Source organism: Urtica dioica, chromosome 10 (assembly GCF_054948205.1).
Source record: "Urtica dioica subsp. dioica isolate 48M chromosome 10, U.dioica_male_clone48M_v1_H2, whole genome shotgun sequence".
In the NCBI taxonomy this organism is placed as follows: domain Eukaryota; kingdom Viridiplantae; phylum Streptophyta; class Magnoliopsida; order Rosales; family Urticaceae; genus Urtica; species Urtica dioica.
In genome coordinates this window covers 25,047,226-25,065,036 of record NC_142765.1, presented here as the reverse complement: position 1 = coordinate 25,065,036, position 17,811 = coordinate 25,047,226, and the positions used below count along the sequence as shown (strand labels likewise).

General features: G+C 33.8%; 2 protein-coding genes across 4 annotated transcripts; both read left to right on the top strand.

Annotated features, from left to right (window-relative positions):
- Positions 1-7: 7 nt before the first annotated feature.
- Positions 8-5,412, top strand: LOC149384423 (alpha-dioxygenase 2-like). Its single transcript, XM_089629628.1, has 10 exons — positions 8-100; positions 215-475; positions 1,757-1,906; positions 2,585-2,724; positions 2,808-3,021; positions 3,112-3,257; positions 3,628-3,855; positions 3,937-4,139; positions 4,260-4,503; positions 4,991-5,412. The coding sequence occupies exons 1-10, from the start codon at positions 8-10 to the stop codon at positions 5,217-5,219; spliced, it is 1,908 nt and encodes a 635-aa protein (XP_089485754.1). The 3' UTR covers positions 5,220-5,412.
- A 7,215-nt stretch (positions 5,413-12,627) lies between these two features.
- LOC149384422 (glutamyl-tRNA(Gln) amidotransferase subunit B, chloroplastic/mitochondrial-like) lies at positions 12,628-17,811 on the top strand. Of its 3 annotated transcripts, XM_089629545.1 has the most exons (10): positions 12,628-12,747; positions 12,851-12,916; positions 13,804-14,499; positions 14,695-14,904; positions 15,271-15,411; positions 15,521-15,724; positions 16,339-16,536; positions 16,718-16,786; positions 17,220-17,336; positions 17,427-17,811. In XM_089629545.1, the coding sequence occupies exons 3-10, from the start codon at positions 13,873-13,875 to the stop codon at positions 17,505-17,507; spliced, it is 1,647 nt and encodes a 548-aa protein (XP_089485671.1). In that variant the 5' UTR covers positions 12,628-12,747; positions 12,851-12,916; positions 13,804-13,872; the 3' UTR covers positions 17,508-17,811. The 3 variants fall into 3 exon arrangements, with proteins under 3 accessions (XP_089485671.1, XP_089485670.1, XP_089485669.1); XM_089629544.1 differs by lacking the exon at positions 12,851-12,916; XM_089629543.1 differs by having other exon boundaries at positions 12,628-12,916.

Here is a 17,811-nt window from a genome sequence, read left to right as displayed (position 1 = left end):
AGTAACTATGCCTCTCTCTCTTTTCTCTTCAAACTTTGTTCATCCTGAACTCAAGCCGATCGTGGCCAGAATGAATCTTATCGACACATTTTTGTTCTATGTAAGCTCTCTCTCTCTCTCATCCCTCTCTCTCTCTCTCTCTCTCTCTCTCTCTCTCTCTCTCTCTCTCTTGATCATAATAATTCATTAGGTTTTTGTGGGTATATATGAAAAGGTTGTGCACTTTTTGGACAAGTTTGGGATGTGGCATAAACTGCCGGTGATATTGGGGGCGGCGTATTTGGGGATGAGGAGGCACCTCCACCAGCGTTACAACTTGTTGCACGTCGGAGAAGTCAACGGAGAAAAATACGATCACAAAGAGTTTTGGTATCGTACGGCCGATGGAAAGTGTAATCATCCCCACAACGACGCTATTGGCAGCCAAGGCACCTTTTTCGGCCGTAACATGCCACCATCCACATCCGATTATGGGGTAACCTATACAATTTTTTTTTTAATTCAATTTTTGCTTTTGCCGCAGCAATTTCTTGATTTTGGGGGCCACAATATTATTTACTACTGAAGTAGCATATATATGATATACTCATTATTGTTATACTATTGATTATACCCTTATTTCATTTTTTTTTAAATAATACTATTACTATAGTATTGTATTTAAAAAGGCTACTAAATAACCAGTCAAAGCCTCAAAGGGTTTTAGTTTTAGTTATATAGCTTAAAAAGGGCAATTCGTTTTTTTTTTTTAATTAATATTATTTGAGGAAATATAATATTATTTTTACAGTATTCTAGCAAGAAAAATCCTTTGATACCAACAAGTCTAAAAATTAAAAATACCATATAATTAATTATAAGCATAAAACTAAAAAAAATAGTTAATATCTTAATAAATCATCCAATAAGTAAATAACTGACTTAGTCGCTGTAAAAAAAATTCCTTTTAAAGTCTGTAAGAAGTTTTAAAGTAATGACCACTCATTCACTGACCAAAATAAACACTGTTTCTATTAATCAATAAACTAGTGTTGTCTGTTTTCTATTACGAATATTAAAAAAAAATGCTCATAGAAATAATAAATAATAAATAATAAATTTATGAATATGTTTTTTCTATTCAATTTTGTTCATTTATAGATACATATAGTATAATAGAGAAATTTCATTTTGTGGACTTTTTTTTTAGAGAATAATAAATAATAAATTTATGAATATGTTTTTTCTAATTTGTTCATTTATAGATGCATATAGTATAATAGAGAAATTTCATTTTGTGGACTTAAAAAGTGGAGAATATCAACACTAGACCGCATAGTTGTAAAATATTTAAAATTGAAGTTTTGACTCAAATTTGGACAAAAATAGTATTTCAATCCATTTTTCATCTTAAATTATCGTATTTCATCGAAAATCATCTTAAATCTTTGAATTTTATCGCAAATCATCGTATTTCATCATAAACAACTACGAATTTCATGTTAAATCATCGTATTTCATCGGGAAAAAAATCTCAAATTCAAAATCCTAACTTTTTCAAAGCCGATCCAAATCAATCCAAATCATCTAATAATCACTCTAATCATTATTAAAACTATACTACAACTCTAGTGTCTAGCCTTGATATTTCTCCAGTTTTTCAGTCCACAAAATAAAATTTATCCCTAGAAATGTCTGTCTATATAATTTTGTACTTAATTTATATATATATATATATATATATATATATATATGTATGTATGTACATATATTACAGTTGCTAGAACCTCATCCAATGATCGTGGCCTCCAAGCTGTTAGAAAGGAAAAGGTACATAGATAGTGGAAAGCAATTCAACATGATAGCTTGCTCATGGATTCAGTTCATGATTCATGACTGGGTTGACCACTTAGAAGACACAGAGCAGGTATGAATATGATAGTATAACTCATGTATTAGGCATGTGTAAACACGAATTATTACATGTAATATACAAATATGATACATTTTTTTTTCTATAATACTTTTGACTCTTTGACAAATATGTATAACTTACCATATTATTTTTGAAAATGAATTCTCAATAATTAATTGAAAGTTTATTTGGTTTATTGTGACTACTTCTACTTGTCAATAAATGTGAAGAATTGACTATTTGTTAAAGTCTAAATTTCCAAAGGTAAATAATTTTTCAAGTTACAATTTGTAGTATATATATTATAAATGTGAAGAATTAATTATTTGACTATTAGGTAAAGTCGCGGGTTTATCATCAATTGTTTTGTTACAGTTAAATAGTGCCGTGGTTGATGACCTAATTTGTGAGAGAGAGAGAGAGAGAGAGAGAGAGAGAGAGAGAGAGAGAGAGAGAGAGCATGGTAAGGTTGAAAAAAGACTGTTACACCTTTAATAACATCGATTTGAAAACTCATTTACTAATATAGTCTTTTTACAACTCATTTACTAATATCCGTAAAAAAATATTTTATGGTTGATTAGTGGTGTTGAAATAATAATATTGATGTAGATTTATCTTAAGTAGTGAGGGGATATACATGTCTCCGTTGGTTTTATTTTCAGTACTTAATAATGTATAAGTATACAGGTGGGAATTATCAGTGCTCCTGAAGAAATTGCTAGTGGGTGTCCTTTGAAGACTTTCAAGTTTTTGAAGACCAAGAATTGTAAAACACCTTCTTCTCCTCACATAAAAACCGGGTCTTTGAACACAAGAACACCTTGGTGGTAATGATCAGATAATGTTATCATAATAATAAATAAATACAAACTTGTAGCAAGTTGATATATTTAGTGACATCATTGGGCAGGGATGGGAGTGTTATTTACGGGAATGACAAGGACGGTATGGGAAGAGTAAGAGAATTCAGGGACGGGAAAGTAAAGATATCGGAGGACATGCTTCTCCAACACAACGAGAGAGGCGTCCCAGTCTCCGGTGATGTTCGCAATTGCTGGGCCGGCTTTTCCCTCCTCCAAGCCTTGTTCGTCAAGGAACACAACGCTGTTTGTGATATGCTCAAAGTACCAACGGCTAGAATCTAATTTCCCCCCCTTTTTTTTTCTTGCTTTTATATCTTATTAGTAATGATAATAACAAGTTTTGCTTTGCAGGAAAATTATCCTGATTTTGATGACGAGAAGCTGTTTAGGCATGCGAGGTTAGTGACGTCAGCTGTGATTGCTAAAATCCACACCATAGATTGGACTTTGGAGCTCTTGAAAACAGACACTCTCGTCGCCGGGATGAGGATCAATTGGTAAGAATACTGTGTGTTTTTTCTTTCACTAATTATAATACATTACAACAATTTCAATTTTTGTGTTTTGGTCCATTTAATTCAATTTCGTTACATAAAATTCAAACTCTATTACTCCCACGAAATTTAGTTACAAATTGAATTAAAAAATAAAAATATACTGTGTTTTTTTTCTTTCACTAATTAACACATTACAACAATTTCAATTTTTGTGTTTTGGTCCATTTAATTCAATTTCGTTACATAAAATTCAAACTCTGTTACTCCTACGAAATTTAGTTACAAATTGAATTAAAAAAATTAAAAACAAACTTAATTTAGACTCTTTTACAAGTTTAGTTCTGGAATGTAATTGATAAAATTTGAGCAGGTATGGATTACTGGGAAAGAGATTTAAGGACATGTTTGGGTGTATTTTGGGACCAGTTCTGAGTGGATTGGTTGGGCTTAAGAAGCCCAGAGACCATGGAGTTCCTTATTCACTCACTGAAGAGTTTGTGAGTGTTTATAGAATGCACGCTCTTTTACCTGACAATTTCATCCTCCGAGACATCAGATCTCCTCCTTCGAACGACAAATCTCCGCCAATACTAAATGAGTAATCATTCTTTTGATTTCCTCTTCTCATGATTTTCATTACCTATGTAACTAATTTGCTCTCATTCTCTTTTGACCACAGAATTCCAATGCGAGAAATGATTGGGAAAGAGGGAGAGATTCGGTTGTCGAGGATCGGAATGGAACAAATGCTTGTTTCGATGGGCCATCAGTCTTGTGGAGCACTCTCACTTTGGAATTACCCGTCGTGGATGAGGAATCTCATCGCCCACGACATCGACGGTGATGATCGACCAGACCCCATTGACATGGCTGCCTTGGAAAGTAAGTTATTTAATCGGCTGCCGTTTTGAGTCGGATTGGGTTAGCCCTTAGAATGCAGTGAATTTTTTCATAAAATTTTTATGTGATTCAAATTTTTACAATGCAACCCTATACATTTAGTTTACAGAGATAGAGAGAGAGGAGTCGCACGATACAACGAGTTCAGAAGAAACTTGCTAATGATTCCCATCACCAAGTGGGAAGATTTGACGCGCGACGAGGAAGTTGTGAGCGCTCTTCGTGAGGTCTATGGAGACGATGTTGAAAAACTTGATTTGATCATCGGATTACACGCAGAAGAGAAGATAAAAGGCTTTGCCATCAGCGAAACGGCTTTCTTTATCTTTTTGCTTATTGCATCAAGGTACCCCTCTGTATTTTCATTCTCAAATTTATTATATGTGGAGAATATTGTAAGGGTGGGTCCATTAAGTATATAGCCAATTTAAACGTTTGCTTTTGTAAAACAGTCAACGTTTCGTAAATCTTAGGTAAATAGTCAATGCATTCTATTTACGCTTATTTACAAGCGTATATTTACAAAAATACCCATAAATATTAAAAAAAAATTGACCTTATTCATGGGTATTTTTGTAAATATACACTTGTAAATAAGCGTAAACAAAATGCAGTGGCTATTTACCTAAGATTTACGAAACATTGGTTTTGTTAAATCCAAACGTTTGAATTGACTATTTTACTAATTTAATTGGCAAGTGCATTAGATGGCAGGGGTTAGTAAGAATATGCCATCTAATATTGTAATTCTGTTTTAGTCTTATATTTTATATTTTTTAATGATATATGTCCATCAGTGAGTAAATTGCTTTCATGGTATGTGATTTAATTAGGAGGTTAGAAGCGGATCGTTTCTTCACAACCAACTTTAACGCAGAATCATATACGAAAGAAGGGTTTAAATGGGTGAACACAACAGAGAGCTTAAAAGATGTGATTGATAGGCATTTCCCTGATATGACGAGCAAATGGATGACGTGTTCGAGCGCATTCTCGGTGTGGGACTCCGATCCAAATCCTCTAAATTTCTTGCCGTTATATCTTCGTCCAGCTACTACATGAGTTGAAAATATTTTGATTTATTTTGTTTTCACTATAAACTGTGCGTGGCTACAATAAATTGTTTTCTCTTCGACTTACTTTCCACGTATGATATTAATGTTGAAGACAGAAACGTTTGAATGAATGTACATGCAAACAAAAATAACGTTTTAAGAACCTATGTACGTTAATTATTTATCAACATAAAATAAGTATACGAAGAGCACGTCTCAACATATATATATTACCAATATATTGTTCCTATACTAGTATGTTTTGAACCCAAAAAATGTGTGGAAAAATAGGCATCTAGATCAGGGCCGGCTAAACGGAATTGGAGGCCTAAAGCGAGAGTAAAAAATAAGGCATTTGTCAAATACACGCAAAGTAAATGACATATGTGAGTAATGAGCTTGTTATTAGGGTTTAGTGCTGACTCTTTTAATTCTCCCTCTCTCAAACCAATACATACCATATGAGCTTTTAATAAAGGCCTTAATATTAATCAAGGAAAAAAATGTCGTTTTCGTTGCCGTTTCGAGCCTCCTGATTTACGGAAAGTCGTCAAGCCGATGGAAAATCGAACGGAAAAATTGTGGAAAAGGGCAAGTGAAATGCCGTTTTCAAATGCCGTTTTCGATGGAAAACCGACGTGCCGACGGAAAACCGAACGGAAATAATGTTGTAGAATATATTAAAAATATATACATATATACATATGCGTATTTTACAATTTTAATTTTATTTATTTATATATAGTGTATTTTGTTATTTGTAGAATAATGTTATAATATATTGAAAATTCATTGTTATTTTTTTTCCTAAGTAAAATAGTTATTCCAAGCAATTAAATAGTCGACCACTATTTGCTCAATATTCCAACTATAAAAAAAATTCTGATATATAGCAATAATCATACTCTTTAAACTTGTAATAAAAATGTTCCAATGAATTTAAATATTAATAATGGATGTAGACTTATATGTAAAGAACAACAAATAACACTTATATATATAGTGGGGCCTAAAGGTAAAATACAACAATGGAAGAGAGAGTGGATTGTATATATTATTATTATTATTTTTATTGTTTTAGACTTTTAATCAAGTGACCGTAGGAGATAGGGTGTTTAAAAAAAAAAATAGAGAGATAGGGTTAATAAATTTGGTGGGACCACAATTTCTCTCTCTTCCCCCTTATTCTTATATCTTCTTCTTCGCTTGGTTGAATGAAAATATGAAATAAATAAAAACTCCATTGAAGCAAACACACCGATTTTTTTTTGGGCCTTCTTCAATTGGGGGCCTAAAGCCAAAGCTTTACCTTCCTTGAAGGTGGGCCGGGCCTGATCTAGATCATAGATATTATATTTGATGAAACTGTTAAAAGGCGTTGGCTTTGAACGGTGTGTACTAGATATTTGTTGAGATCTCAAGAAGATGTGAAAGACACACATTACACTGTGTCATTTATGATTAATCACTGAAATCCTAATTGATAAATTGATAACGTAGATGATTGAACTGATGGAGTCACGCATGAAAGTAGTGTCACCTAAATTAAATGTGTACATTTTGCATACCCCTTTTAAGTTCCAGAAAAAAAAAATAACACACACACCATTTATATATGTTCCTTATCGTTACATTTCCTAGTAGTAACAGATCTTAAAATTAATTACGTCACCAAATTTGATCATCTAATATGTATACATTTTAGACAGACAATAAAAGAAACAGCAAAGAAATATATACACAAAAAGCAATCCCTGAGCATGACACTGGTAGAGAAAGTCTTCTTGACCTAGTCTGTGGTCTTTTGGGCGGTTTGGCCGGCGATTTTGGCAAAGTCTTCAACGGCGTCTTTAGTCTTCTCCAAGATTGTGGTCACAACCTCTCTCACCTTTCACCGGCGGTGCTTGAATAACCACCATGTCTGCTTACAGGCTCATTTTTTTCACTGCCTCTGAAACTACATACAAATATTTGTCACACCACTTAATAAGATCATGTTTGAGCAAAAAGTACCGGTCTTGAGATTCTCATTTTTTTTATATAGCACATTTATTCTTTTGGTACTTTAACAACATACTTAAATGGCAATTAAATTCAATATTTGATTGTTTTGATGATTGTTTTTAGCCTGGAGATTATCACCTAGTGTAAATCAACATGTCATGTCTTTGTCAAATTCTCTTATATTTTATTTAGTTCAGTTAGGTGTCGTCGTTTCTAATTGATAAGAATTGACAACACCACCATTTGCATATCATATGTTTGTTTGCATTTGTATTGATTTTTTTTTTTAATATTATTAGTATTATTATTTGGGCAGATTCATGTCTGAACGACCAACATACATATAAAAGTTTGTACTTAATTCATTTTTATCAATGGTCAAGAGACATTTGTTCTAATTAAAAAGAAGGATTAATTACATTAAGAGAAATTGCTTAATTTGCCATCAATTTCATAACATTTTCTCATTTTCCACAAAAATGCTAATTTTTCCCAAAATGTCACTTCTATGTCAACAATGTGGACATCTAATAGTGAAGAGCAAACATAGATGTCAACATTGTTGACATAGATAGTGACATTTTGGGAAAAATTAACATTTTAGTGGAAAGTGGGAAAATGTTATGAAATTGATGGCAAACTAGGCAATTTCTCTTACATTAATTTCCCCCCCTGAATTTCTACTCGATTCACACCTTGTCTCTTCTACTTCTTCTTTTTTCTGTTTTTTTTTTTCGTATCAACTGTTTATTTTTGAATTTCTGTTTTGTTTCAAAACAAGTCCTTCGGTCAATTTTTCTTCAATTATGTTTGCGTAATCTAGAGGGCATTAGCGTAATCTTTTAATTTATTTTCTTATTATAATAAACTAAAAAAATCCCAATAATTTTCTTATCAATAAACGATAACAAAACAACAATAGCCTAACAACAACTCAAAAAAACGACTTCGTTCATAAAGAAGAGAGAAAAATGGTGATATGTATTTTATGTAGAGGGACCACTATTATTTGAGAAATTTCATTTTTTAGACCTCAAAATTGGAAAAATATCAAGATTAGACCTCTTAGTTGAAAGATATCCAAAATTAAAGTATTGACCCAAATTCATGTTGGGAATATTGCCCACTTGAAGATAATGAATAAATGATTACTAAATTCGATAATAAGATTACTTTATTAGCATTATATGATTAGTGGGTTGAGTTCTAAACAATTAGAATCAATAACAACTATCTTCCATAGCCTCCGTATTAAACTGAGTCACGTGCTAGGCACCTGAGTTCGGGCGGTGAGCTAAAACGAGGTCGATGACTGATATACGCCTGGAAAGCTATATCTAAAGTCATATATGTGGAACACATAGGTGAAGGCTGATCACTATGTGGGAGCATTCTACACTTGTGGTAAGTGTACGACTTGAACAGGTCTTGGTTGTAGATGTGTCGTTTAAGGACCGTTACGACGCACTAACCGAGGCCACTATGATGGTCACAGTGAGACTTGATCTAAATCCTGAAGTGATCATGGACACTGAGTTATGTTACTGAGCTCTTTGACTCATTCGCTAAAAGGCAATTCATGCTAATCACAGCTTATGTCTTGGGAGTTTTCTCAGAGCATAATTCGAGTGGAAAATGATTTACAGATATGGAATCCAGCCTTCCTGAAAGAAAGTTAATGTTCTCTCACCTAATGGTTGATTCCAGAACCGATAGATTGCTAGCACTTTCGAAGTAAGTAACGTTCGAAAGAATCTTTCGCTGGCGAAGCAACAATGCTTAGGGCTGATATGTATCAAGAGAAGTATAACAGAAAAATTGACTTCTCTTGACACGGGTTGAACCTGGAGGATCTTGATCACGAACTGACTATATCAGTGGACACTCGTCACGATGAGTAAATATAATTCTAGTATAAAAAAGAGTTCAGTCTTGGCTTACAAGGTGGAGTATTTGACCAAGATTAGATGAATCGATGAAAAAAGAGAAAGGACTATTTCGTCTTTTTCATCGGATTTGTTAAGCTTCTATTACTAGGTCCATAGTCCCCGATTCGGCTCTGATAAAGGCGGATAAGAACTTTCGTATAATAATGTTTATCATTATTAATCTCACTTGTTGTAATTGTGATTGACAACATTAATTCTGGAAAACGGGTATTCGCATAATTAAATAAATATTTATGGTAGAATTGTTTATTTATTGTTTGATCAAGTAAATAAACAATTATCAATTATTTGTTTATTGTTGGACCAAGTAAATAAATAATTAATTGGGTTTTAAGCAATTGGGCCTTGCACAAAATATGAAAATCGGATTTAGGGTTTTGGCACTAGGGTTTGCGCAAATCCCCCTTGGTCGTGTGCCTAAAAACCGATTTTTATAATATTGATATTTACCAATATTTTCTCTTTAGTTGTTTAAATAAAGGAGAGAGAATAATATAAGATATTGTCTTATATTTTCCCATTATTTAAAGGAAAGTATTTAGGAGAGAATATATGGAAATATATTTAAAGGGAAATAATATATTCTCCTTTATTCTCTCACTAAATAAAATATTATCTATTTAAATAGAGAATAATATCTCATAGATATTGATCTGATGGATGAGAGAAAAAGTAGGATTCACTTGTTGAGATCCAAGGGCCTAGATTTAATCCACCAGTGTGGACACAATAAAATGAAATAAAATATTCTGGAAGATTCTATGAATATCTCTTTTTACTACTATAAATAGGGGTTCATGATAAGGCAAAAATAAGCAATTTTTGGTGAAAATTTCGTGCATTCTAGCCTCCCTTGGCCGTGCACTTCTGCCTCTCTTCCCCTCGGAAATTCGTTTCCATTCTTAGTAAAATAAGAGCAAGATCTCGAAACACCTAGTTTCGTCATCTAGAGAGATAAAGACTGTGCCCACTCATCTTTCTTATTCGTCTCGGAGATTACGTTTCAGAAGACTAAGGTGTCATCCTCGAGTCCTTCATCAAGACGACGCAAGGAGTACGCGATTGGTTTAGGAGCGTTTTGTAGCTGAACCGAAAATCAATGCAAGTATTCGTTTTTCGCTCATATCGATTGCTTGATAAATATGCTCTTGTGAATTAAATTAATTAAACATAACTAGATCTTGTTAATTATAACCATAATTTAATTAGCTTATGATCAGTGTAATTAATTATTTTTTCCGCATTAATATGGTTATATGGTGGAATCATCTCAAACGAGTCGCATCAGAGCGATTGTTCGTGTCTAATGCGCGCCTGATTCACCAACAATTCAGATAAATATGCCCTTTCAGCCAATTTAACCTCGAAAATTTGATGAGTTTCGATGATTTGGGCTGATTTGACAAAAAACAGGTCTTTAGACGTCTCTCTATAATAAAGCGACATTTAATCTTTGTAAAACATAGAGTATAAAATTATGATTGACGTCGCTTTATTAAACAGTGACTTCAAATAGTCAATTCAAATAAAAAAAAATCAGTACAAACAGTATCTAAAAATATTATTCTACAAAATAAAAAAAATCTTTAAACATCTGCGTTCATTTTTTTAAACATCTTTAAATAAAATATTTTAATTTTTAAATTATTGATATCATGAAAATAATAAAGTAGACACATTTTTAATTAATAAAGTAGACACATTATTATTATTTTTATGAAATTAGTAATTTGAAATTAATAATACTTTAAACATTGGGCATTGTAGCAAAATAGCCACTTTGAAACTATAGATTTTGTTTTTAGCCTATGTTTCATAACTTTTAGGGAAATAGCCAACGTGCTTAGGTGTCAATAATTAATAGACTAATTTGCCCTTTTACTTAATCAAATGGAAATAATGAATATATTTATATTAAATAATAGGCAATAATAATATAAAATAACAGAAAATTTCGAAATTGTTATACGTGGCACACTAATCTAGAACGGCTAACCAAGATTGGCGTTACTGTTGAGAACCTGTCAACACAGATAATAAACGTAAATTACTGGAAATTATCTCATTCTTGAATGGAAATAAATGGAAATAACTGTAAATAAATCATCCGTAACAACACAGTCTGTACAATTTTTTTAAAAACCAGATCTGAGATCTGGATTAAAAAAAACACAGATCTGGTTTCAATTGCGCGTCAAGTAATCTCCTTCATGGCTTCTTCTTCGCGGAGTCTTCAATTCTAGTCCCGGCCAACAATGTCGAGCCTCACAAACCGCGAAACGCGATCTATTTCAGCCAGGCGTTTCGTCGAACACCTGGTGCGCAATTGAAAAAAAAAAAAAAAACTCGTTCGAATTTCATCTTCTTCTTCTTCTTCGCATTAATGGGGTGTGTTCACGGGAAATGTTGCAGTCGCTACCCATCGTCCTCGGCCGACTCCGGCACATCGCCGACGAACGATCCGTACAACTTCCAGCGAAAACAAGCCCTCACAGAGCGGTCTCTCGAGAGTGTCTCAGTCCCATCTCACGAGTTCCGCCTGGGTCTCCTCTGACGATGCTTCCGGCGTAGACAGCGCCGACGAGGGCCGGTGCACCTTCGCCCGGGCCCGCCTCGCCGAGCACGCCTCCACGCCGGTCGACTCGGCTCTCCCCGGCGCTCCTAGGCCGACGCCACCCGGTGCCGATCTCGCCGGGCGCAGCCACGCTCGGGTTGGAGAGAGAGAGAGAGGGAGAGAGAGAGAGAGAACGTGGATACTGATTCAAAAGCAAAATAACTGCCTAACAATTAACGCACAAAAAAAGGAAAAAAAAAAGTATGCTAATTAAAAAACTAAGGACAAAAAAGTAAAACATAATTTGCCACCTATTACGTTTGGCTATTTCCCTAAAAAACTCCAAACATAGGTTAGATCCCAAACCTAACGTTTTAAGTGGCCTAGTTGCTTATAAAACTCTTAAACATTTGTAGGTTTACCCAAAATGTTATTTTTTGTTATAGAATAATTTTTCATGAAATTAATATTTCAAAACTAATAATACTTTTTGTTATTTTTGTTAAAAAGACTTTTTGGTTTTTAGATGCGACATGTCGCAACTAAAGACATTTTTTATTTTTAAAATTAGCCAAAATCATTGAAACTCATCGAATCTAAGATGAATTCCGATAAATTCATATGAATTTCGATGAGTTGCGATGAAATTTATCGGAAATTAGAGAGAATAAGGTTAAATGGGTTGAAATGATATTTTTGTCCGAATTTTTTATTAAAATTCAATTTTAGATATTTTTGAACCAAGAGATTTAATCTTGATATTTTCTTACTTTTGAGGTGTACCGAATGAAATTTCTCTATTATTTTCTCCTCTCTCCAAACAAAATCTCTACTACTATTTTCTTTTTTTTTTAATAATTTTTTTTTGTATAAAAACCACTATTATTTCACTCGCGCTTCTTATTCACCACCTTATCGCGTGTTTCCCGTAAGAGTAGAGACGAAAGAAAGAACGAAAAGAAAGAAGAAAAAGAACGCTCGAGAGAGAGAACGTGAAGGAAGCTCGTCGGAGATCAACCCGTCACAAGGTAAAGGAAGCCTGTATTTTCTACTTCGCTCGAATTCCATGGAGAATAAAGTTAGGGTTTCAGTTGGATAATTCGAAATTGTGTTTCGTTGGAGGATTTGAAGAGTGGGAATTGAGAAGGAAAGTCTCCGAGGACGCAAATTCTCGCTGGAATTCGTCTTTGAATAGAGGTAAGGGAAAACCTCAACCTTTCTCTCTTCTCGTCCGAGTTTCTTCTTGGAAAATTGGGGATCTCGTTTGATTTCTAGTTGAACTCCGAAATTGGTTGTGAAATTGGGGACTATTTTCTATTTGAAGCTCGTAGATGAACCTAGGGTTTTGAATACAAAACTGATTGGGATTTTGAATTCGTGCTTGTTTAGTTTGAGTTCAGTGAGGATTCGATTTGTTGGTTGATTCTTCTCTCGTGTACAATGCTTGATTCGGAAAGTTGATTTTGAAACTTGCTCTCTTTCACGTTCTCGAGTCTTTGAGACTTTTGGAGTTGCGTCTGAACGGTTTTGGTTTGCTGAATCAATTTAAACAGGCCTAAACGAGCAAGGTTAAGCCTCAAAATAACATAGAAAATATATAAATTTATGCAAAAATCCACCTCCATGATTTTTTTTTTTTTTTTTTTTTTTTTAGTTTTAAAGCAAAAAATAAGGGGTAACCGATTTCATAGTTTCCACCTCAAAATAAGTTTTCATAGTTTTTTCATAGCTATAAACAGGGCTTTTATATATTTAAATAGCCAGCCCATTTTTGTTTTGAATTTTGTTATGAACAGTATTATTTGAATTAAACTATTTAATTTTTCTTGCAATGCTATTTATAGAATACCATATAAATAATAGTATTTACAAAAAATATAAACTAATAGTAGATACATAGCATTATATTTAGAGTACAAAGTGAGAAAGTATTAAATATTATTATACCGATTAAATTTTGCAATAATCATCGGAAACAGAATTATAATTATAATAACAAAATGTACTACTTTAATTGTTTGCGTAAAATAGAAAGAAAAAAAATTGTGAGTGTATTTATCTCAAATGTTGTCTACACTTTTCAGGCATTGTCCTTATAAAGTCTGATATCCAAGTCGAACTATGAGACAAGTTTGTGTGCTGTGGCTTCCACAATGTTAAGAAGCCTCCAAACCATCCCTTTTTCCTTTCGTCCAAAATCAATTCTCCAAAGGAGAAATCGATTCTTGTTGTACTCATTGAAGAGCACACAATCCGAAGCAGCACCGCAAGAAAAGCCTCTCGTTTCACACGCAGGACAGATCACATCTCATCATTCAAACTACAGAACCGTCGACGAAAACATCACGCGGGGCTATGAGGCGATCGTTGGCATAGAAACTCATGTTCAGCTCTCAACTCTAACTAAAGCTTTTTGCGGCTGCGCTTACAACTACGGCTCGGCACCCAACACGATTGTCTGTCCGGTCTGTATGGGACTCCCCGGAGCTTTGCCAGTCATGAACTCGAAGGTCATCGAGTTCGCAGTCAAAGTCGGCTTGGCACTCAATTGCGAGCTGGCTTTGAGCTCCAAATTCGATAGGAAACAATACTTTTATCCAGATTTACCAAAAGGGTATCAGATTTCTCAGTTTGATGAGCCCATTGGGACTGGTGGGCACATTGAGGTTGATCTACCTTTGGAGTTTGGAGGTGGGCATCGGAAATTTGGGATCACGAGAGTTCATATGGAAGAGGATGCTGGGAAGTTGATGCATTCCGAAACTAGGAGTTACTCTGAGGTAATAATGCCCACAATTTATTCTTCTTTTAAGTTTTTTTTTTAATAATTATATATATATATATATATATATATATATATATATATATTTTTGTGGTTAAGGTATACCTGATTTGTTCAAGTGTTTTTTTTTTTTTGGTGCATACACATTAGTAAATACCAATGTTTGTCCTTTCTTGATGTTGTTTACCTTCAGGTTGATCTAAATAGAGCTGGGGTTGCGTTGCTAGAAATCGTTTCAGAACCCGACATGAGAAATGGAGTTGAGGCCGCAGAATACGCCACGGAGATACAACGACTGGTTCGATATCTGGGAGTTAGTAATGGAAATACTCAAGAAGGGTCGCTTCGATGTGACGTAAATGTCTCAATTAGACCAGTTGGGCAGTTAGAGTTTGGGACAAAGGTAATTAAACTCTCTTTGACCCTTCTTTTGAGATTCGAAACTCTCATAAGAAAACAATAAAGTTTGAATTTGTGAGAAGGACGTATCAATAAATTTTCTATTTGGAATGAAGTGTTGCATACATGAAGTAAAGTATATGTTAATTTGTTTTAGCTTTTCAGTGTCGCATAATTTTTGCCAATATTATAATATCAAAAGTGAAAAAGGAAAAATACATAATTTTCTTTTTGAAATTTGAAAGCGTCTTTGTTAGGAGCTTTTTACACGATGCAACCCCGATTTCCCCCTCTTTCAATGTTTATGTAGTAGCTTTTGAATTATATCAATGTTCGTGCGATACCAGATATCTTAATTTTGTATGGACAGGTTGAGATTAAAAACCTAAACGCATTCTCTTCAGTGAGCAGGGCAATCGACTACGAAATCACAAGACAAGCAATTCTCTACAATGAAGGACGGGCTGATGAAATTGTACAGGAAACTCGCCAGTGGGACGAAGATGCTCAGGTTATTTCAAACTCACCAAAATAGTCGAAGAATTTTTTTTTTTAACAAGCATGGTCTTCTTTGTGTCTCTATATATGAACTCCATTTACGTTTTTCTTTTGCATCCCAGATTACGATAACAATGAGGAAAAAGGAAGGACTAGCTGATTACAGATATTTCCCGGAACCAGATCTTCCAGGAGTTACACTCACTCAAGTGTATGTTGATTCTGTTCGAAGCTCGTTGCCTGAACTTCCAGACGCGAAACGCAGGAGATACGAAGATATGGGCCTAAGCATGCAAGACGTACTTTTCCTTGCAAACGACCTTAATGTGAGTCAAATGGTTTACAGTGCTTATATCAGATTTTTCAGGGGTGGGCTAGTTGTAATAGTTCGTGTATAGCTAGTAGGTTAAATTAGAATATTTAGAAGTAGAATCTTGGTGAAATTTGGATATATCGGGAGCTCTGGGTGGATTTGAGAGACCCTAAGTCTCCTAATACAATTTCAATCTAAATTCCAATGCCTTCATCAAATAATTTTTCCTGATTAAAGATCAAAACAGCTTTTAAATATTCAATTTTTTATTCTTGAAATTATCTATTATTATTACAAAAAATTGGCTACGTAAGCCACCTAAACTATAAGAATTGTAAATTAGCCAACCTTTGGTAAATACTTTGTAAATAGCCAACTTGCATACGTGGCAGCCTATTAACTACCTAAAATATATGTTTGATTGTGTTAAATAAGTCTTTTATTAATCTGTTAATAAGTTTACTTGGCTATTTACAAGAAATTAACCAAAGGTGGGCTATATCTCAATCCACTATATCCGTGTGGCTATATAGCTTAATAACCCTTATTATTATATTTCACATATATCTAAAATCCTAACATGTTCTTATTGGTGTTTTTTAGCTTATAATTATAGTTGTGTGATAGGTTGCAGATTATTTTGACGCTGTTATTGCAAAGGGTGCGGATGTAAAGCTTGCCACCAATTGGATTATGGGTGACATTGCTGCTTATGTGAAAAACGAAAAATTGACGATCAACGAGATTAAGCTTACACCCCAAGAGCTTTTTGAGTTGATAGCTTCAATTAAAGAAGGGACTATTAGTGGGAAAATTGGGAAGCAGGTAATAACTTTCATGGGTTTGATGCGTCTCATAAATACAAATCATAGCGCTTTTAATAATTTAGTACCGACACATTGGTTCACTGATAAATATGTGTGTTGACATTTTGGAAAGAGTTTGTGAGTCCTGTCTTTCAAATATGTCTCAACTGTTTCTCTTACTTGATGCTTTTTGTTTGCAGATATTGTTTAAGCTGCTAAAGAAAGGTGGAACAGTGAAAGGGATGATAGAAGAGAAGGGTTTGGTACAGGCAAGTTGATTTATCTATTGTAGAAACTCATATATGTTCAAGGCTTTTTTTTTTTTTTTTTTTTTTTTATTATTATTATTATTAGTTTTACCATTAGGATTTTCGTTTTTAAGTAATGAGTCATAATATTCAAGTTACAACCTAGAAGCAACCTTTGGTTAATCATTGTCGATTTCGAATTTGCTCATCACCAGAGGAAAAATAAGTAGAAAGCAAAAGTACTTTTAGCTATACAAACTAGATAGTAACATTCAACCAAATTTAAACCATCGGTCAAAACCCCAGAAAGAGAAAAGTTATTACTGGTTTTCTCACCGTTTTAATAGGTAAAAAAACTATACTTATAGCCTAAAAATCGAAGCACCATAAGAATTGTTCTACACAACAGTATTACTTTGTAATAGAAGAATATTGAGCTTTACTTTGTTTACAGATTGTAGACCCTGCGGAGATTGAAAAGCTGGTCATTAAGGTGATTGCAGAGAATCCAAAGCAACTAGCGGAGTATCGTGGCGGCAAAACCAAGCTACAAGGTTATTTTGCCGGCCAGGTAGATAGTTATTACCTTTTTTCCTTCCAACTTATACATGTTCTTAGTGTGTTTACCCTATATTGAATTCTGAAACTATTTCATTTGCAGGTAATGAAAGAGTCAAAAGGTAAAGCAAATCCAGCGCTTTTAAACAAAATTCTTAACGTGAATTTGAATGCTTTAGAGTAGATGGACTTTTAAGGTGGCTTCTTAGAAACTCTTTTGGTTATTATGATTTTTTCATGAGTTTTTCCTCAAATTTGGAGATCCGTGGACTTTACCGGCAATCGTGTATCAGTTATCCATCAAATGATTCTGAAGATATTTTATGTGGTCTCCTTTGAGTTAAAATGTAATTTCTCAAGAGATTAGTATAGCTTGATTTTCAATCTTTTCATATTGATTTCACTTGTTTTGAAGAGAAGTTAATGGCAAAAAATTTTTGTGGACATTCACATTTATCTTCAGAGACCCAACAATTCTTGTAAATTAA